We start from the raw sequence: 22,409 nt of genomic DNA, 5'->3' as shown, positions 1-22,409 counted from the left end.
GATTTCTTAGTTAATAATACCTCGTTTGTGTTCAAAAGTTTTTTTTCATTTCATTTAAAATTTCTTTTAATCTTGATTTTTTTTAATTCGAAATACTGAAACCAACTCTAACCAATGGGATCCATTATTAAATATTTTATCAATTTGCTACATAAAACTACTTTTATAAAGAAATAAATCTTGGAGACATATTTTGTGTTGAATATTATAGAGAGAATAAAGGGGACCTCCGAACCTTGCTTTAACTGAAAACCCATAGAGAGCTTAATTCAGTCCCAACCTAAAGAGATGCTCTGACTCTACCTTACTGAATGGTCGCGCCACCGTGATAAATAGCATCGCTCTATGTGATCAACGCATAATAGCATATGTATAATATAGTATATATAATATGTATAATAATATATTTATAATAGCATATGTACTAACCAGTCATCGGTAAAGGGCCCAGAGGGACCCAAAATTTTTGTACCCACTGGGGAAGCGAGTGTCAACCAAAACAAGCTTTTTATGGCCATATCTAAGGTATCCCAAGCTGAAACTTCTTACGATATAAATTAAATCTAATTAAGAATAAAATTAATTTTCCAAATAAGCATAAAGCACTTATTTTACAGTTTTTAATAACCAGAAAAAACTGTTAATCTGATCGACAAAGCTCAAAATCCCTAATTCGATCTTTTTACTCCTTTATTAACTCCAAAGAGTAACACTACTAATTAAACTTATATAGGATTTAAAAAACTATTTGAGGGAGGGGAGGATTTGGACCTTCCAATCAATAGGCTGGTTGTGCTTTTCTATATTTTATTTGGAAACTTATTTGAAAGAAATGTTTTAATTTGTCATGGCTTGGCGTAATATGTTCAAACATGACTGCTGTACCTTATTAATATCAAATTAACTTTTCTAAAAGATAAACCAATCCTAAATGTTGTTATTGGAAATCCATCCAGTGAGTATATAGTGAAAAATCCAATAGGCTCAACAACAACGCTATGTTTTACAAGATAACACAGTCAGAATGTAAACAAAAACTAATTGCAGAAATCATCAGCACATTATTAAGCAATCTAATAAAGAACCAAAAAATTACAAGAAGGGCACATTGTGGAGATCAGCTTTCCAAAATGAATTCGCAAAACTGCTATTTTGACTGAGCTCCTATTTCTCGGATTTTTATACTCTTCATGATAAGGCAAAATGCTTCTAAAAGGATGTAGTATCTTTGCTAATCGAGATATCGTCAAAATTCTACTAGTTTCGAATACTTTCGTTTTTGTCGCTAAATATATTGCAAATTAATATATCGCAGAACTTCTGGAATTCTACCTTTCAAGAGAATTAGTTACCATCAACTGGAGCTTCCATCATCACTCTTCTATTTACAATATGAAACATCTTAAGATATGAAAAGCCCAATATCGTTTTGTAGCAGGACGATTTTTTCCAAAATGGTCGATTAGTAGAATTTAGTTCCTTTTCCAGAAGAGGTCTAATAACTGAATTTTCCAACTGTTCTTTTTGGATTTGACTTGAAGATCAAGGATCCGCAGCTGTCATTGTTGAAATTTATACGGAAATATTCTTTTCTGTTCCAAACCTTTTCTCATCATTCGAGTAATGTTTACAAGATTTTTGAGAGAAGGCACCTGCATTTCTTGTACAAGGTCCCTGTGTTCTGGGTCTCGAAATAATATTCTTGAAATTTTGAGGTACAAGCAGTTATCTGGCCTTCAGACTTTTTAAAATTCAAGTCATCTCAAGATAGCATGTTCAGCTCGGAGAGAAAATTGTCGTCCATAAAAGTAATGGATGAAAATGGAAATACACTGTAGACTTAACAATGGCTAATAACTTTCGACATGTAAGACATAGCACGGTTTTATTTTCGATTATTACATATTAAACTATTCCTTCATTACTGACATCCATCTCTGAGATGAAGTCTTTGCCAGTCCAGGATGGATCCAAATAGGAGAAGTTTTCAAAGCCTCAAATTCAATATCAAGAATCACTGATATCACTTTTCAAAGTAGAGAGTAATTGCTCTTTTTTTTTAATGTTATTTAATTTCCTGTAGTCAACACAGAATCGAATCGATCCATCTTTTTTCTTATCAAGTGCAATATAGGAACCCCAAGGTTTTGACGATTCTCTGATTATTCCAGTATCCATATCTTTAACTAAATGATCAGTTTTTTTACAAGGGTCAAACGTATACAATATTGCTTGTTTGGCGGATGATTATCTGTTCAGTGGCGGATTTTGATAATATGAGGCCACAGGCTCTAAAATATGAGCCCCACCTCAGTGAATTCTTTTGATGACAAGAAAGTAGCATGGATAAACTCATTAAACCTATTCAACCTTATCTTCATCCTTGTTTTATGATATCATTATATAATTGATAATTAGTTCCTAGTGCATTTATACCTTTTATTTCTAATTTGTACAGAGAATGTGCCTTTTAACAGGACAATTTATATACTATGTCATTTTTTAAATATTTCTACACCAACGAATTTTGAATATATATATATATATGTATATACTTAAAAGCAACAGTCAAGGAGTTCTTTAATAGCTTTTATTCTTCATCATTTAAAATAAATAGTTCAATTTTTATGTCAAGATTATTTGTCCAAACCCTGGTGAGCACGTTGTAGCATTCGAATTTGAAGGCAGAAAATAAGAGTTCCGCAAGAAAAATAAGAATTTGTACAGCTGTGAAATTACAAATACTGTTGAGACTCTACCTGAATTTCATTTCATTCAGTCGTTTCTCCGCTAATAAGATTCAAAGATATGGGATCATAATGTGAAATAATCCACTCGTTATTAATCTGACTCCATTTTATTATCTCTCTAACTATAAACAATTCTATTTACATGCTATATATAATTTTAAAAATGCTTGCTTTTTTAGTTGCCATATACAAAAACATACATTGGTTTCGCGCGCAGTTAATTCTGATTTTAGAGTTGTAAAAGCAAGTTATAACTCTAGTATGATTAAAGTTAAAATTAGTTTTTTAGCCAAAGGCGCTCGTAACATCCTCCCACCTTTTGATTTTTAAATTAGGAGGTTACAAAATCAAAATTAACAAAATATTGCATTCAAAATATTTAGAAATCAAAACATGAAATGCACATATTTGAAAAGTACATAATAAAGTTCAAAAGTTAGTTAAAACGTGAAGGTTTAACCACTATTCTTCCACTTCTAGTTTTTGTTTCATAGTCGTTATTTTCCGAGCTCGGGATTTCGATTTCTTCATACGAAGCAACCGGTTCGTTTTTTCTCGCACCCACAGGATCGTCATGGTCTAATTCCAAGGGGTATAAACGTTGCACTGGACGCACAAGTTCCCCACTCGCTGTTTTTAGCTTCACTACTCGGATGCAGCCATCTTTCCCAGGAAACACTTCGATTACCAATCCCAAAGGCCAGTCTAGTCGCTTTTTGATATCACTTTCAATTATAACAATATCCCCCACTTGCACTTGTCTAGATTCCTTTCCTTTTGGCTTCTTCTGGATTAACAAGCTTAGATATTCTTTTCGAAATCTTTTCCTCAAGTCCTCTCGTAATTTTTGTTGATACTGATATCGTTTGGAGATATTTACTTTATCCAAAGTATCCAAATCGGGAACTCCTACCTTTGTAGTCTCTTGAATGAACATTGAGGGAGTCAGTGGAATTAAATCATTCGGATCTTCCGATAGATAATTCAGAGGTCTAGAATTGATGTTGGCTTCTACGTCACAAAGAATAGTGAACATTTCTTCGTAATGAAGCGGTGCCTTTCCTAAAACTCTTCTTAAAAGCTTCTTCACCATCTTAATCATGCTCTCAAAAACTCCGCCCCACCAAGCAGCTGTTGGGGGGTTAAATTTCCACTGAATTCTTAAGACGGAGGCGTCATTGACAATCTTGTCCCAATCAAGAGAACCCATCAAATTATTTGTTCCAGTAAAATTTGTTCCATTATCGCTGTATATAGTCCTAGGTCGCCCTCGTCTTGCGACGAATCTTCTAAAACCTAGAAGGAATCCATTAGTTGAAAGACTCTGTATTAATTCCAAATGAATGGCCCTATATACAGCGCAAGTAAAAAGCAAGATCCAGGCCTTTTTCCCATCCTTTAAATGAAGCGGCCCTGCTAAATCCACTCCAGTGACTTCGAATATCAAGGCTTCCCGTACACGATCTTCCGGTAGGGGCGCAGGAATTGATTCAATTTTCTTGCTCGTATATCTTTTGCATCTTATACACCTTGAGAGCACTTTCTGGACAGTTTTTCGGCCCTGCAGAATCCAAAATGTTTGACGGATATCTGTTAGGACAACTTGAACTCCAGCATGGGAAGAGATCAAATGATGTTCGAAAATCAATCTCTCCACTAATGGGTGCTTACAAGGCAATACTAGAGGGTATCTAAAATTTTCTTCATCATCTCGTCTAGTAATTTTAGTTTTCAATCTAATTAGTCCATCAGAATCATTAAACACACAGAGTGATTTAAGTTTTGATCTTGCATCTTCGTTATTAAAGGTTTCTTGTTGCACGATTTGTATCACCTTTCTTTCGGCGGCATCTAGTTCTGTAACAGTTAAAAGATCTTTCATCTTGTTAATTGGATTTCGGCAATTTTGTACAAATCGTAGCATCCATGCTATCATTCGCACAATTTTGGAATATCTTGAGAACTTGTACAAATACCAGGATTTATTCAGATCTGTAGAGTTGACCAGAGTTACGACCCTCTTTTTCCTTTCCCGGAAAACCTCTTCAAAATTGTATTCAGAGTCTGTCGCTGGCCATTCTTCTTCTGGAAGTTTCAACCACTGTGGACCCTCCCACCATCTCGATTTCAAAAATCCTTGGATTGAGCAACCACGGGAAGGGAGATCAGCAGGATTGCAAGTGCCTGGGAGATGCTTCCAAGCATCCTTTGAAGAAAGACTTCTTATTTCTTCTGCTCTGTTATTCACGAACGTACCCCAATGATCTTCTTTTCGAATCCAATAAAGAGCAACAGAAGAATCTGTCCAATAAAAAGTAGGTACGTCTCTCAAAGACATAGAATTTTTAATATCTGAAGTTAACCTAGCTCCAATGCAGCATGCTAGTAATTCTAGACGAGGTATTGTAATAACCTTTAAAGGTGCTACTCTACTTTTTGCCTCTATAAAATATATTTTGACTTCCTCTCCCAAGGTATTTCTCAAAAATACGACAGTACTGTATGCAACTTTGCTGGCATCACAAAAGGTATGAAGACTTAGTCCTTCTGTGCAGCCATTGATCTTTACACACCTAGGGATCTTAACTTCAGACAGCAATTTCAAATCAACAATCAAAGTTTTGAATTTTTTCTGAATGTCATCTGGTAGAATTTCATCCCACCCTAAGTTTCTTTTCCAAATATTTTGCACTAAGAGTTTTAAACATATTGTCACAGGACATAAAAATCCAAGTGGATCAAATATCTTTTGAGACGTTGACAGAATATTTCTTTTACTGCAAACATCAAAATTAAATTCTGTATTTTGTAAATCACAGAAAAGGAAATCTTCATTTGTATTCCATAACAGTCCAAGTACTGAGGTTGGAACAGTTGGCTCGTCCCGACTTAGGTCCCTTGTATATTCCCAACCTCGAAGATCAAAACAAGCCTTGGAAAGCAACAGCTTTGCTTCTTGAATGAATCGGGTAAGATCATCTTCATTGCGCACGGATGCTCACACAGTTATCTACATAAAAGGAATTCTTCAATATTTCGGAGGTTTCAGGAAAGCACTCTTTACTTTCCTCTAGATGATTCATCAAAACCGCTGCCAAGAGGAAAGGACTACAAGTGAGGCCAAAAACAAGACGGCGGTGACGAAGTATCTCAAATTTTCTTGTTTCGTAATCTTTCCACCAAAGAAATCGCAAAACATCTTGATCCTCTTTTGCAATTGAGATTTGAAGAAAGGCTTTTTTAATATCAGAAATTACCCCAATGTTATTTTGTCTGAATTTTCTTAAAATGGGTGGAATTTGCTCTATTAAATTTGGTCCCTTTTCCAGACAGTCATTTAAGGACGGAACTTTCTTAACTCGACAAGAAGCGTCAAACACTGGACGTACTTTGGTTGATGAGTTTTCCTTAAAAACACCTCGGTGCGGCAAATAATAACTTGGATTTCCTTCCTCTATTTTGGGCACTTTCTCTATTATATTTTCCTCAAGCCATTCTTCAAAAACAGCTTCATATTCTGCATATTTCTTTTCACCTTTTAACTTTTGTGAAGTACGGATACAACGTTGTTCAGCTGTGGATCTATTGTCTTGTAGAATTTCTTTTGCTTCTATCCAAGGTAGCTTAACTATGTATCTGCCATTTTCATCTCTATCCACTGTTTTCATAAAATGATCCATTGCGTTTCTTTTCATTTCTTCTTTAGATTTAGTTTCAACTGGATCCATAATACCTAAAGTTTCTAATTTCCAAAGATCAGCGATAGAGCTATTTTGTATTAGCATTGAAGTCACCAGTTGAGCGGAAGTATTTTCCTCTTTTCCTCCAAAAACTTTACCCATGATCAGCCAGCCTAATTTTGTTTCATATGCTACTAATCCACATTTCAGAGCATATATATTTCCTGAGAATAACTGTCCGCAAAAGTCAGCCCCTATCAGCAATTCAATGTCAGGACAATCATTGCCTTGATCAGAGAGTATTATATTCTTTTTCTTCAACTCCTTTTGCCAATTTCCTTTTTGGATCCGATGTATTTTTCCGCATATATTTGGTTGATCGAGGACTTGCATATCGTAAGTGAATCCCGTATTCAAATTCTGAAGGGTTATTTCATATAGTCCATGATCTTGTTTTTCTAACGTAGATCCACCAAATACCGAATGTATGATATTTTTAACTTCAATGGGCCTCAGATTCATTTCTTTAATTGTTTTCTTTAATAAATATGATCGCTGCGAACCACTGTCAATAAGAGCTCGTACTCTGCGTGTTTTGCCTTCTGCTTTAATATTAACTTGCAATGTTTGAAGGAGAACTTCTTCAGCAGAACACTGATTGGATAAATTGACATTTAGATTCTCTTCCACCTCAGGTGTTTTGACTTTTGGTTTGTTTGTTGGCAGTTCTGGACACATCAACGTCCAATGCCTCTTATTACAAAGCAGGCACTGTACATTTGACTTGCAAATTCTTGATCTATGGCCAGGCTTTAAACAAGTGAAGCAGCATTTTTTATTTTTCAAAATCTTTTGTTTCTTTTCAAAATCAAATTTTTTGGCATAGTAACATTCTTTGCTTTCATGAGGTTTTCCACAAAAAACGCAGATGGTAGTATGTTTTCTTTTTTCTGTACCTCCTGAAAACAAATCTGTAGCAGTAGCCACAGAATCAGAATTCCTCTCCTTACACACCTTAGGTGCAAATCCTGATTTCGCTAAGCGAATTCTTTCCTCACCTTCTATTTCTGTTTTCAGAAAGAGTAATAAGTTTTTCAGTTTTTCTGAATAAGCATTGCTTTCCGGGTCATGATTTGCTATTATAATTGGATTACGCAGCCATACCCTGAAAATATCTTCAGGTATGCAGGATTCCACCAGGGGGGAAAGCATTGCTGAATACTTGTCTGATGTTAAACCAATTGATTCTAGAGCTCTTAAGTAAGTTTCTAATTTATCATAAATTTGCGACGTGCTTAATTTCCTTTTAGCTTCTGAAGCATTTATTATAACTAATTTTAGTAGCTCACGAACGTAGTATTCAATAAGCAACTCATCCTTTCCGAAACGCGATTTTAAACTTTCTATTGCCTTGCAATAATTCGCATTTGTTGGAGGATAACTGTCTATAATTTCCCGAGCTCTAGTTCCTTCACTTACACATTGGATCAAATATTGAAATTTGTCTTCATTTTCTAATTTATCATCATCATGAATTCGCTTAAATTGACTCCAGAAAGCCAGCCAATTCTTAATTTCACCGTTAAATTTAACGAGTTCTATTTTAGGTAACTTAAGTTTTCGTTTAATTCTAGGAGAAACAGAACCAACGCTTTCCTTTTCAGCGTAAGAGAGTTTAGTCAAATATATGTCCACATTTACTTTCGCATCAATCATTTTTGTGCTGTATTCTTCGATTTTCATATACTCATCTTCATACTTTTCGGTATCCGAATTTTCCAGAAGAAAACTACATATTTCATTATCTAATTTGGCCAAATCCGAATAAATTCGTTCCAAATTGCCGAAAAGTGATTTAATTTCTTTTTCCTTAGGTTCATCGACCTTTAATCTTTCAATTAAAACATTATACGTTTTCGTAAAGTTAGATCTAATAGGTGATCGCTTCTTAACGGACATCTCCATTTTTATTTCACTACTTAATTCTTATTGCAAATAAAAACAGACGTACCGTATTTTTAGCAATCACGTCCGGGTTCACCACAATGTTGAGACTCTACCTGAATTTCATTTCATTCAGTCGTTTCTCCGCTAATAAGATTCAAAGATATGGGATCATAATGTGAAATAATCCACTCGTTATTAATCTGACTCCATTTTATTATCTCTCTAACTATAAACAATTCTATTTACATGCTATATATAATTTTAAAAATGCTTGCTTTTTTAGTTGCCATATACAAAAACATACATTGGTTTCGCACGCAGTTAATTCTGATTTTAGAGTTGTAAAAGCAAGTTATAACTCTAGTATGATTAAAGTGAAAATTAGTTTTTTAGCCAAAGGCGCTCGTAACAAATACAGTGAAATCAGAGCACGATCGAGTAAGAAATTATTAAATTATATATCTTCGCTCCGTTTCTTTATCTTGGATACATATGTATATAATCGAACATATAAAAATAAGATATAATTTTTTACTGCCCTTCATTTTTATTTTTTACGCTACAGTTTAAAAAATAAAGTAAAAGAATAAATTGACAGTGATTTCCTTTAATCGGATGGACATATAAATGTACAGGAACTCGAATTTTATATAAAATAAGAACAGAAATTTAAAAAATATTCTTAATAAATATATCTTTTTTTATTATTATTATTTATTTTTAAAAAAAATGGAAACATTCAATTTAGTAAACGAGAATGGTCTCCCGAAACTTTCTGAAAACTTTCATCACTGCAACAGGAAAGAATGAGTTATGGTACTAAATGTTAACACATTGTAAAACTATTTTAATTTTCGTGCTTATCTGCGAATACGTTATCTTCCAAATTATCAATTGCGTTTAGAAATTTAGCTCTTTTCCAATGAAAAAAACCCAAAGCTGCATTTAATGAATTCAGTTTTATTATAATATTTCTGAAACATTCTTGCTCCACTTTTAATATGATATTCATTTCATATATATATGTTAAATTAATTCAATTTAGCTAGGACAAACTTTAGCTTCTGTGATGGATTCTTTTCTTATTGATTATTGTTTATTCCGCATTCGTTTTTGATGCATTTTTTCTTAAAAGTCACATAAAACTACTCTTAGTTTTACTGTGACATTTATTCTCCTTTCCTAATTACGCATTTTTGTTATTCCTGTAGAAAAGGATAATAGCAACAAATTGGGTCTAATAGGTTTCTTCTTTTTCTTCTACTTCTTTTTTCTCTCCCTTCCCCCCCCCATATCATTGCTGTTTAACTATTTAATAATAGATGGCAGCACCATTTCTGATTTTGCTTGAAATTTTATCATACTATAACATGATTTCTTGAGTAATTTGTTTATTTTCAAAGAAATATTTCATTTCATTTTCTTTAGAATCTGAACCTACTAAAAATTCTTTGTTAGAAAATGTGAAATCAAACCTGAATATGCATTTCGTTCTACAATTGTCTTATAATTACAACAATAACAATGCACTTATTGGAAGCAATTGACCGCATCCGTAGCGGGGATAATCAAAACATGGAAACAGCTGTTCTGATTTGATCTGTTTTTCGGTAGGCAGAGATTTTGAAACCAATGTAGTTGATGAGTTGCTACAGTACGTTAAGAAATTTTGCTGCTGGTAGACCGTTGTACAAATAAGATGTTTTCGAGAAACTACTTAATTTTACACATTGTTTTAAGCGTTTTTGTTTGTAATATACTTTGTGCTGAAGAAGGCGGTGAAAAACTTTCTGAAACTCAAGATTGTGGTTGTGGAGCAACTTCACGAAACGCTGAACTTTCAAATAAAGAAGATTGTGCCAATAAACCTGATGGTGAAAAGCATAGTGATAGTAGCCCTGTTGAAAAATATTTAGAAAAGAATCAAAATCTTGGGGATGAGGAGGAAGTTCATGGAACAGAGAGTGTATTAATCAAAGGTGGTCAGTTTAAAATGGGAACGGATAAACCCGTTTTTGTTGCCGACGGTGAAGGGCCAGCTCGCAAGGTGTTTGTTGATGATTTTTATTTGGATGTTCATGAAGTAAGCAACAAAGATTTCGAAGATTTCGTGAAGATTACAGGATATGTTACTGAGGTAATTCCTTTTATTTTAAGTACTGTTAATTTTTATAGAAGATTGTCTTTTATCTAGTATTATTATTGTGTATTTTTATAGAATCTTTATTTAAAAATGTTAATTTAAATGAAAATCTAAATATAAAAGAGAAAAAGTTTATATGAACAAACAAACAAAAAAAAAAATGCAGAAAAATAGCATTATTCTTTAACATGAAGTAGTAAATCATTTCAAATTTGCTTTTTATTTTAAATCTATTAATTGCAAATATGTGGAATAAATAGACTTTTTTCCTTGTATTTATGAAATTCTTGTTTTTCAAAATAAAACAGATTCCTGATTTTTTTAAGAAAATAAAGCTACTTTATTTGCTTAGTCATTTATTGCAATCCTGTTGCCTTGCAAAAAATATCTGCCTCATTCATTTATTTTTGATGAGGATGACATGCATAAACATAAAAATGTTCAAAAGCTAAAAAATTTGTTTGCATCATAACTTAAATTTTCAAACTATAAAGAAATAAACTTGTAGACTATTTTATTATATTTCTTTTTTGAAAAAATATTTCATAGACTTCTATATATAATTATATGATTGGTTAAAACAGAATTTATATCTATTACATAATTTTAGCATTTTTATAATCTATTTGTAATGTCTTGTAAACTTCTATGTATAAATAGGAATATGAAGAAATTATATTTTTATCTTTAACACAGTTCTTTCTAAATAATACTTGATAAATTAAATTAGAATTTTTTTGAGTTTCAGTTATAAATTCTCTAAGTAGTACTTGAATATAAACTTAATATGAGTGATTTGTCTTTCCTTGTAAATTCAATTATTCTAATATAAAAGTTTTTTTAGGCTGAAAAATTTGGTGATTCATTTGTTTTGGATGTTCTTCTAAGTGAAAAAGTCAGAGAAACAATAACACAAGCAGTAAGTCTCAAAATTCTTATTTATGTTTTGTAGTTTATGATTAATTATCTGCTAAATGTAATAAATTAGAAATTTATATTTTAGGAATTATTATTGAGCTATATATTTAGATTCCATTTAATAGAATTTTGTTCTTTACTTTAAAATTCAAAACTTATTTTAAATTTAGAATATTTTTTACAACTTATTATTTTAATAAATTTTTATATTTACAACATATTTAATAATTAAAAATCATTAATTTCTAATGGGTTTTTTTCTGTTGCTTTCTAATATTCTTGTACACTCAATTTTTCTTTATTTAGCTATATATTTCGCTTTTTATCATTTTAGCACGATAAGGCTTGGAACATAAAAAGTTTACTGAGATTTTTATTACTTGATAATGTTTATGGAAATATGGATTCATTTATTTTATGATTACTGATAAGAAATATGTAGGTTGGTGTATGTGAATTCCATGAAATCTTAGTTTAATAATAGATATTTCTAAACATTTTTTTTTTTTTAATGTTTCTTGCAGGTAGCTGCTGCACCCTGGTGGTTGCCTGTGAAAGGAGCTGACTGGCGCCATCCAGAGGGTCCAGATTCAAGTATAACTGAACGGTAATTATAATGTCATTAAGTTTTGCACATGCTATTAAAAAAAATGTAAATACTGATATAAACTATTTTCAATCTATTTTCATGGAATGTAAATAGTTTATAGTTTTCCATAGAAATGTTATATTGTAATAAATATAAATAAATTATTCATTGCAATCTTTTATATTTTTATATTAAATTGCTCTATTTTATTTATTTAAGAAATTTAACTGCTTGAAATATTAAAAAAACTAAATATTTTAGTAAAACTATATAGATATTTAAAATATTTAGTAAAACTATTTGTAGGATTACAGAGAAATACCATCCATTTATTTATACTAATTCAACTGTATTTTGAATTTGTGATAAATTCAATATTTAATGTTTCATTCATAGCTCTTAGACATCTTTTTATCAGATACATATGTAGAGTTATCAAACTTTTTTATTTATAAACATAATTAAAGTGATTACTTATTCAAAAATATATATCAAATATTCTTAAGCATCTGATGTGTTCTGTCAATTCTTTATTGGAACAAAATTATTGCATGCTCCTGAAAATAGAAAATTATGTGTTAATAACATTATGATTATGTTTTATTGGATTAAATGAGACAAGAATTATTGTTTAAAAAAAATCTTTATATTTTATTCATAGCAATAACTTTTTTTTGTTTGATCTTATTTCAAATCAGTGTTTTATTTTAGTTGAGGCAAGTCATAATTGTAAATCCCAAATAAATAACAATAATAATAGAATAATTTAGAAAATGATATGAATCCTATTTTAGTAAAAGTAATTCATTATTTTTATTTTTAAAGAATGGACCATCCAGTTATTCATGTTTCATGGAATGATGCTGTTGCATACTGTAAATGGAAAGGAAAACGACTCCCAACTGAAGCTGAATGGGAATATGCATGTAGATCAGGTCTCCAAGATCGGTAAATTAGTAGTTTGTTGAAAATAGCTAGTTAAATTTTTAAGTTAACAGAAACATTCTAAAATTTAATGCTATTTATTTATACTAATTTATTTTGCTAGCTTAGCTTATATTATTGCACAAGAAATTTCTGCATTCTATCTTTTTTATTTGGTTGTTTATTAGCAAAGTTGCACCAAAATATACGCCAATCTTAATTATGTCTTAAAGTTGGCAATAATGATTTCCATGATATGAGGTTGCAGTACTTATCACTTTTGGTATATAATTTGGCTTCCTAATGAATTGATCAAAAAAGGTACTTAAATTGAAATATTATTTTTAAAAATGTTTAATATTTATTGACCATTCATTCATTAAATATTTGGATATTCATCAACAGATTTCCATCAAAATAAAATGCATTGATAGTCAAAGAATCTTATTTAAAAAACAGAAGATGAAGGTCTAGAATCAAATTAACAAGAATTTTTTTTATCGCATTCTGTGTTGTTTATGTAATAAATTGTGTTTCTTTTGTTAGTGTAAATAAAAAACTATTTTTTTGGTTATGCAAAACTGTGTAGTAGATCAGATTTTAAAACATATAATAGTATTCTTTTCATGGCTGGAGTAGGTTTCAATTACATTTCTTAAGATATATGAAAAGATTTTAATTTTTGTAGGGTTAAAAGTTAAAGGATATATCATTAGAAACTCATTTAAATGCATTGTTTTGCCATTTGTTGAATCAGTTTTTTAAAAATATCTAAATACTAATATTAACAAAGTTTAATGATATTCATTCAACAATTGATTTCTCAAAATATGAGTTTGCATTTCTGCATGCATTAAACATACTAAATTTATTAACTAAGAGATTATGAATTATCCCCCCCCACCCTATAAATTTAAGCTTGTATTTGGCATTACTTCCTGATAGAATTTCTAGAAAGACAATTTAAGAAGGTTATTAATTTTTTAATTAGCAGCTTTATAGCTATCATCTAAGAAATGGAATTTTGAATACTAATAATAATTTGGCCTAAAATGCTCTTAAATTTTAGAAGGTGATTTAAATAAGTTAGAAATTGTTGACTACTTGATGCACAAAATGCATCTTTCAGTCATTTATCTAAGAAAATTTCTGTGAATGTTAAACATTTTTCATTATAATTATTAGTTTAATCTAGATTAAGTTATTTCATTGTCTGGAGAATTTTGATGATGTTTATGTTAGTATAAACCAGTTGCTTTGATGAGCAGAAATTAGGCAAGTTTTTTCTCCCTAGACTTTCCTGCATTTAATTATACATCCCTTTTAATATGTTAAATTTTTGTTACCAGTCGAACATCTTCACATTAGTGTACATGGAAATCTACAGATTGGACTGCTTGCTTGAATGTATTCTGTTCATCATCTCATGTCATGGTTTAAAATTATTGAATGTATACAAAATTAACCTTTACTGGTTTAAAATGTAATGTTAATTAAACAAAAAATCTGGCCAGTGTTACTTTTTTTTTTTTTTGGTACTTAATGAAAATATCTTGTAGAATAATATCATATTTAGATATTATTTCAAAATTTTCTGAACCAAAAAAAAAAAAAAAACTGATTTTGATGATATGTGGTTATACATGGTTATGTTACACATGTATGTTGAAATCTGATATGCATGGTTGTGATACATATATTGTGATATGTGATATGCAGAAATAAGATAGACATTTTTTTGTATGATATAATTTTGTAAATATCTTATTCCTTTAATAAGTTGTATCAATTCAATTATTGTGAATTAATGGATTATATTCCACTCTACATTTTTTAACAAATTCAAATTTTTGTGATCAAAATCTAACCCATGATACTATTTCCCAATTTTATGTTTTGTGTATTTATGAATGTATAACAAGTTAATCATCTTTATCTAAATAGTAAGTAAAATTGTAGAGATTTTGAAAAATTATTAGAAAAATGAATAATAAACCATACTTAAGCTTTTTGAAATATAATATTACTGAGTCATTGAATATAAAATTATTTGAAATTTTTTTTATTATTATTAACATATTAACTTATTGTTTTAGTTACCCCATATCTTTATAGTTTGATATTAACTTTACAAAATCGTTTTAATTACTTCTGTTTTTCAGTTTATTCCCTTGGGGCAATAAGCAGATGCCACATGGTAAGCATTACATGAATATTTGGCAAGGTACGTTTCCTCAGAACAATACCAAGGAAGATGGGTACATTAGTACAGCTCCAGTAAGACTTTATCTTTTCTCTTAAATACATAATTTAAGTATATTGTTCGAAGAAAAATGAGTCTTAATGAGATTTTTTAAATTTCATTGGTAGGTAACTGAGTTTCCTGCCACAAGTTTTGGCTTGAAAAATATAGTTGGAAATGTTTGGGAATGGACTAGTGATTGGTGGACTACTAAACATTCTATTGAAGAACAACACAATCCAGTAAATATTTTCTGTAGTTATTAATTGAATTCAAATTGTCAAAATTATATGTATGCTATCTAGATTATAACAATAATAATTTTTTTTTCGTTCTCAGTTTAAAGTTTTATGTACAATTGATTCATTTGTATTTGTAATAATTGCAAGATTGAAATAATAATCCATGTGTTGAGATTTTCCAGTGTATATAAAATTTATAGATTTCCATTTTATCTGAAAGTCCATTTTTTTAAAAAGAAATGAGATATCACATAATCTTAGATTAATTTAGTGTAAACTTTTTATTTAAATCTATTTATAATATTTTACATCTTAAAAATGTTAAATGCTTTATTCAATTTAGAGTTGGCCAGTAAGAGAAATTGAGTAACAATTAATTATGAAATATTGAATAAGAAAAAAATGGACTTGCACTATTTTCAAAATAAACAACCCACTTTAGAGAAATAATCTTGAAAATTCAAAGCCCCTCCCAAATTTTGATTCTGCCATAATTGATGGCTTATGTGCTAATTTTATGAATATATAGTATTTTAAAGTAAGTTTTGTTCAGAAAAGTCAGATATTTGATTTGTGAATATATTAACCCATTATCTCTGTATAGTAATTTGATCAAGAGTACAAAGTTTATAGATTCTGTTGTTTGGTTCAGTTTTGAACTGGTAATATTCAAATAATTGAGACTAATGTATTGCGAAAATGTTAGTAGAAAGATGCTTCATATTTGGATTAATATATTTTTTTATGTTAATTGTAATGTCAAATGATGATGAATTCTCTTTATCTTGTTTTAGAAAGGTCCTAAGTCAGGCAGTGATAAAGTGAAAAAAGGTGGATCCTTCATGTGTCATAAAGTAAGTGCTGCTTATTAATTAGACATTATTACTGTCTATATGGTTCACTCAAATGATTGGTTGTGTTTAATTTTAATTAAATCTCATACATAAAAAAATATTTATGATCGCTCCAAAAAAATATTTTTAAGCATCAAATGGTAATATATATTTAAGTCATATTATTTTAATAGCCTTGTGCTGCTGTGTTTACTGTGTACATAAACTTCTTAATTGAATCATGCTTCATTATTATAAATTTGTTATGCCTGAAATTATTAACAAATTTGTTATTATAGTGCTATTACAAATGTAAATGCCTGAATAATTTATCTTCAAATTGCCTTCTGTGGTATTGTAACTTATTCCTGATGAAAATTACATACATATTAGATAGAATCATTCTTCCCCAGCTTACTACAATGGAAGAATGTTGAGTTTTTTTTTATTTGATGGAACAATAAAAATGATTTGAATTTCAAAGCAACAATGAAAAGTAAGGTTGGATATTGGTTGCAAAGTAATTAAAAATTTGCAAAGAATTCAGGAAAAATTAAATGAAAAATTCAAGAAAAAATTAACAACTAAAATTGGTATCAATAAAAATTAATTTTTTAAATAAAATAATTTTTTTTTGCAGTAATATTTTTAGAAACTTTCATGGAAAAATGCCAAGAACTCACTTAATTTTTTAAAAATTACAGTACTAACGAAACAATTTTTTTTAAAGAATCAAAAGAGCCCCTTCCATTCACCCCCAACATATATATCTGCTAAATTTCATAGCTTTTCATAGCTTTTTTTTTGAAATTTAAGCTGTGAAATAATAATAAAGGAGATATACATTCTTCTTTATTATTTGTAGTGATTATTTATTTGTTGTAATTCAGAATAAAGGAAAAGATTGATTTTTTTTTTTTAATTATCCAATAGAAACTAATTATTTTCCTGTTCATATCAAAGAACCATATTAAGAACTTAAAGGAGTAATGCCAATTGTAAAAATTTGTTATTTGAAAACTGAGAATAACAAATACAGATGCAGAATGTTTATTACATGTATCAAAGATTTATCTATTTATTTTTAGAACTAAATATGAATTGAATTTACATGGTTTACTATTCAGTTTTTAAATTTTGCTTGTATTAATGAATTCTTAAAAAGAAAAATCAGTCAGTTTCAATTTATTTTGTCACCCTGAAGTTTTATATTTTATGCATGAAATACCCTATATTTTTATACATGAAAGTAATTGTTATTTTTTATACCATTTAAGTAAGAATGATATTATTTTATCTAACCTTTTTTTAAAATCAGAATTAAAAATATTAATATGGTGGTGGATTTTGTGTATTTTTATGACATAACATGTTGAAAATTATCTTTTTAAATTCTATGCAATGAGGTTTTGCATATTGTACTATTCTTTATTTTTTAAAAAAAAAAATAGTTAACTGTTATTTTAAGTGACAAATATTTCAAAATTTTGTCTTACTATATATTAAATGTATGAAAGTTCATAAATTAATTATTTAAAAAGAAGTTAATAAATATTGTAACCTTGACTTGAAGAAAGGGGGGAAAGTGTTCCCCCTTTTCTTTTATACAGTTAAATTTATTTATTAATAGATAGATTCTTATCTACTGACAAACTATATTTACCATATTATGCAAAATTGAATTTTGGCTTCATAAAATGTTACTGAAGGCATTTGGAAATTGTTTTTTCAACACATGCAAATACTAACAGTGAATGTTAGTTTTAAGCATTAGTTTTAATCATTTTGAGAAATAAAATTTTAGATTTGTGGAATAGCCTTGATATGGGCAACTTTATGATTATGATTTTAGAATTATGATTCAGATTTATGAGTATTTACATAGGTAAAGAGTTGAGGCAATAGAATATTTGAAGCAAATAAGTAATTCTTGTTTAGATGATTTATAGGTCTCCAATGAATTCTCATCTCATAATATAATAATATAGAATTCCAAAATGAAGATTTTGTTCTTAATGTATCCTTTTATATAATGGTATGTTCTGTTATGCATAGTTGTGAAATAAACTATTATTACTGGTATTGATTATCTTCAATTAGATTACTTGTTAAATTTTTATATACTGTCAATTTTGCATTTATCACTAAGCAAAGTATGATCTTTCAGCAAGATAATGGTTGATAACATATTACATAAATGACTCAAGAGAAGTTACATTTTTTGAAGAAAGAAATGCTTTCTATTCCCATTATGCAGTTGGATATAGCCCTCTCACATTATAAATATTTTCTGAGCATTTCTAGATAGCAAGATGTAAAAGTTCCAATATTTAAAAAAAAACCCTGAAAAGTGTTTTAGAATGAGAGTTCAAAAGTTGCTTCAATACAGTGTAAATGTCGTACAAATTATTTTAAGCTAAATGAACGACTAATTTTGTGCTTTGTTTTTGCTATTAAAAATGATATTGCTTATTTCTTAATTTTTTTACTTAATTAAAATGTTTTGATATCAATTTTTTCCATAATATAAGGACATAAAGGCATTAGTAGTGTTTTTTTTTCACAAACTATTATTCCTATTTCTATTCAAATTGTGTCTTTGCATTTTTTTACTTTATGACAGTTAATTTGATGTAAAATATGTTTTTTTATATCAAACTTATATTTATTTTATTTTTCTTTCAGAGTTATTGTTACAGATTCCGTTGTGCAGCTAGAAGTGAAAATACTCCCGACACAACTGCTGGAAATTTAGGATTTCGATGTGCTGCAGCAAAATCTTAGCAATTCTTTACAAAGATTTTGATGTTTTACTGTTAATTTTGTATTTTTTACAGAAACTTAATAAATCTCTAGTAGCATAGCATGCACACTGGTTAATTATCACACATTTCATTTTTTTCGGTGTGGTGAAATATTTCTGTATCAGTGATAATATGTCTTCCTATAATTATTTAATCAAGAATTTGCTTTATTACTTACTGTTGTCTTTTATAATCATTTTATATGATAAAACTTTTTTTTTTTCGTTTAAGTTAAATGATTAGAAACGTTTTATATAAATTTCATGTTAAACTTTTTTTTAATATCTGTTCACTGATTATTTATGGTTTAGTTCCTTTCTTTAGTAAAACATTCATAAAATATTAAAAACTCCTTTTTTTATTTTATTTATTTTAGTATTTTTTCATTATGTAAAAATTTTATTTAAAAAATTACAGAGATTTTTTAAAAAATTAAATTTATTTGTAATTTAATTTGATGATGTTGCCTCTGAAGCCAAGAGAGTTCTTAGGGAATGCCATCAAGCTTTAGTGTATTTGTTACTTTTTAAAGCATATGATTAGAAACAAAAATGAAATCATATTCCCTCTCATGTTCTCGAAGCAAGAATGGCAAGATTGGTACAAATTACAGCTTATGGAAATGTATTCTGTTGAAATATTGTAAAGAGGAAGAGTTCTTTAGGTTATGTGATCATATATGGAGTTTGAATCTATATTATTTACATTAAATAACAACTTTTACTTGAGTATAATTTATCATATTTACTATTTATTTTAATTTTGAGTATTATTTTTACTATAGATTATCTTTGCTTCCAATCTGGATATTGTTCCAAATTGTGCATATTAATTTATTTTTGTAAAATGTTTCCATTTGAAGAATAACAGAAAATGGTATATAGAATTGGTATTCAAGTTTTTGGAAGTCAAGAGATATTTTTCAATTTTGTAATAACGTTTATGGTTATGTAATACCTTTTGTTTAGTATGTTATAAAATAGTATTAATTACTTGATTAATATTTTTAGGGTTTTTTTTATTGTACTTATTTTTTTTAAAAAATTTAAAAGTTTTGTTGTGATATTAACACTTCCTCTTCCTATTGCTCTTTATTTTCTTTTTCTATAAATAACCTTGAACAAAATGATGTTCCTATTTAATAAGAGGTATACTTACTCATGCATAATTGAAAATTACAGTAATTATTGCTTTATATAATGCCAATTAGGAATTGTGAACAACTTGCTTTTTTTTTCTCTCTATATCATTTAAGATGATTATTCATTTATTTTGAACATTTTAATTTGGGTATGAGTTGTTGTTTCAATTCAAATAAGAATTCATAGAGTTTTAGGGATGTTTGTGTCTTTGAATTAAACAATAGTATTTATGTTTGAATTAATTTTAATTTGTTTGATAATTTTATACATATATATTGCATGGGCATATTCTCTTAACAGTACAATTATGAATACAATTATATATTATTACAACAGTGCCAGTAACAATTGTGAATTTAATTCTTTTTAATGATCTAATTTATCCCTCAATTAATTCTTTATTGGTGGTTTAATCTCTTCTTTTTTTAACTCCCTGTGTATTAGATAAATTGGTTATTAAAAATAAAGGAAAGCACTGACTTCTTTTTCCAAATACTTGAAAAGGGGGAAAGTATTTTTCTATTTATTTGTCAACATCTCTCTTGTAAAAATACATATAATTTTCCTCTAACCCAGAGTTTCTTTTCATGCTACATGTAACACTAATAGTACATTACATTATTCTTTATGATACAGTTTTTAAACAAAACTTAAATGGAATATAAAATATTGTCTGTTTCAGTAATTTGTTTTATCTTTATAATTCAGATTAATTACCTAATTTTTATAGCACTATGTAATATGTTTCATATGGTGAAAAAAATTTATTTATGAATATTATTGCATAATATAAATTTATTTAATTTTAAACATTCCATTTAGAATGCATTGATTTTTTATAGAGAAAATGTCTTAATAATAGTGCACATATTTTTATTTATGTAGTAAAAATTCGAGAACCTCTGTTCTAATTACAAAAAGTGTGTAATTAGAAATACCTTATTGTTTTGTTTGGTTCTTATCAAGACTAAAAAATATTATATTTAATAAGAGGTAACAGTTTTGAGTTTATTAATCTCTATTTTATATATCTTAATTTTTCTGCCAAACTTTATAAAAAAAAATAAGAAGACTCTGAAAAAATATTAATTAAATTATTTCTGTAAAATAAAGGACCCAATGATTTATTATTGAGATATCCTTACTAAATAATAAAAATTCATTTCTTATAATAAATATATTCACTCCATCAATTACTTTTATTAATATTTGATTAACCAGCTTAAAAGTTGGATTTCACAATGAAATTTGAAATACTATATAAGGAGTTTTGCTAGTTAAAAAAATAAGTTGTAGACCACATTTTTAAAATACTTCCTAAATAACGTGATTGTAAAATTTTATTTTCTGAAAAATTTGCCTAAAGGTATCAATTTTACATTTGATTTATCTTATGATTAACAATTGATGTGAAATTTTAGAAAAACACTCGATTCTCAATCCATTTTTGATAAAAATTCATAATAGAACAATATATTTAGCCCACTCATAAATTACCTTTTTAAAAAATGATAATAATTGCATATTGATAATAAGAAACAGAATATTTTGATGTATTTATTTATAGTAAAACAAAATAAAAACTCATTTATATTTTTCAATATGTACATAATAGTTTTTTTATTATATTGAATCTTGAAATTTTTGTTATATTTTCATTTGATATGATATGGAAAAATTAAATATCAATCAGTAACAATAATATTTCTACCATTAAGATTTTTTAATAAGAATATCAGTTATCTTGGTCTATTTGTATATACTGAAAGTTTTCATTGTTACACAACTGCACAGTGTCTTTTGAAAATATCACTTTTTTATACTTCATAATGTTCATACTACTTGTTTACTTTTGTAAATGTTGATTTCTATTTTACATATATATTATAATAAAGTTTGTTGAATTTTTAGTATGTGCTTTATTTTGAAGTTATAAAACTTCTTATATGTATGATTGATTTTTTTTCCCTCATAAGGATATATTATATAGTTCTTTTTCATGGAATTCATAGTTATTTAAATCCTGTTGTGAGATTTCAATAAACAGAAGTACTTCAAATTTACTTATTTTAATATGTACACAAGTATAAATGAATTTAAATATGTGAAAGCAAAAAGTTGCTGTTAACTCCCTATGCATGAAATTTTTAATACATCTCGTAAATGTATCATAAATATTCACAAAATAGGATATC

At 28.3% G+C, this 22,409-nt stretch overlaps 1 protein-coding gene across 1 annotated transcript; it reads left to right on the top strand.

Moving 5' to 3' along the window:
* The first annotated feature begins 9,942 nt into the window (after positions 1-9,942).
* On the top strand, positions 9,943-21,943 carry LOC129966872 (formylglycine-generating enzyme-like). Its single transcript, XM_056081476.1, has 8 exons — positions 9,943-10,514; positions 11,365-11,439; positions 11,963-12,045; positions 12,853-12,975; positions 15,114-15,228; positions 15,322-15,435; positions 16,230-16,289; positions 18,954-21,943. The coding sequence occupies exons 1-8, from the start codon at positions 10,077-10,079 to the stop codon at positions 19,050-19,052; spliced, it is 1,107 nt and encodes a 368-aa protein (XP_055937451.1). The 5' UTR covers positions 9,943-10,076; the 3' UTR covers positions 19,053-21,943.
* The last annotated feature ends 466 nt before the right edge of the window (positions 21,944-22,409 follow it).

The sequence above is a fragment of the Argiope bruennichi genome, chromosome 4, assembly GCF_947563725.1.
Source record: "Argiope bruennichi chromosome 4, qqArgBrue1.1, whole genome shotgun sequence".
Lineage (NCBI taxonomy): Eukaryota > Metazoa > Arthropoda > Arachnida > Araneae > Araneidae > Argiope > Argiope bruennichi.
This window is presented reverse-complemented; position numbering and strand designations above follow the sequence as displayed.

Excerpts from the sequence above, each read along its gene's own strand:
- LOC129966872 (XM_056081476.1), top strand. The coding sequence starts at position 10,077 with ATGTTTTCGAGAAACTACTTAATTTTACACATTGTTTTAAGCGTTTTT. Across the intron at positions 11,440-11,962 it reads GAGAAACAATAACACAAGCA|GTAGCTGCTGCACCCTGGTG; the intron begins GTAAGTCTCAAA and ends TGTTTCTTGCAG. Across the intron at positions 15,436-16,229 it reads TTGAAGAACAACACAATCCA|AAAGGTCCTAAGTCAGGCAG; the intron begins GTAAATATTTTC and ends ATCTTGTTTTAG.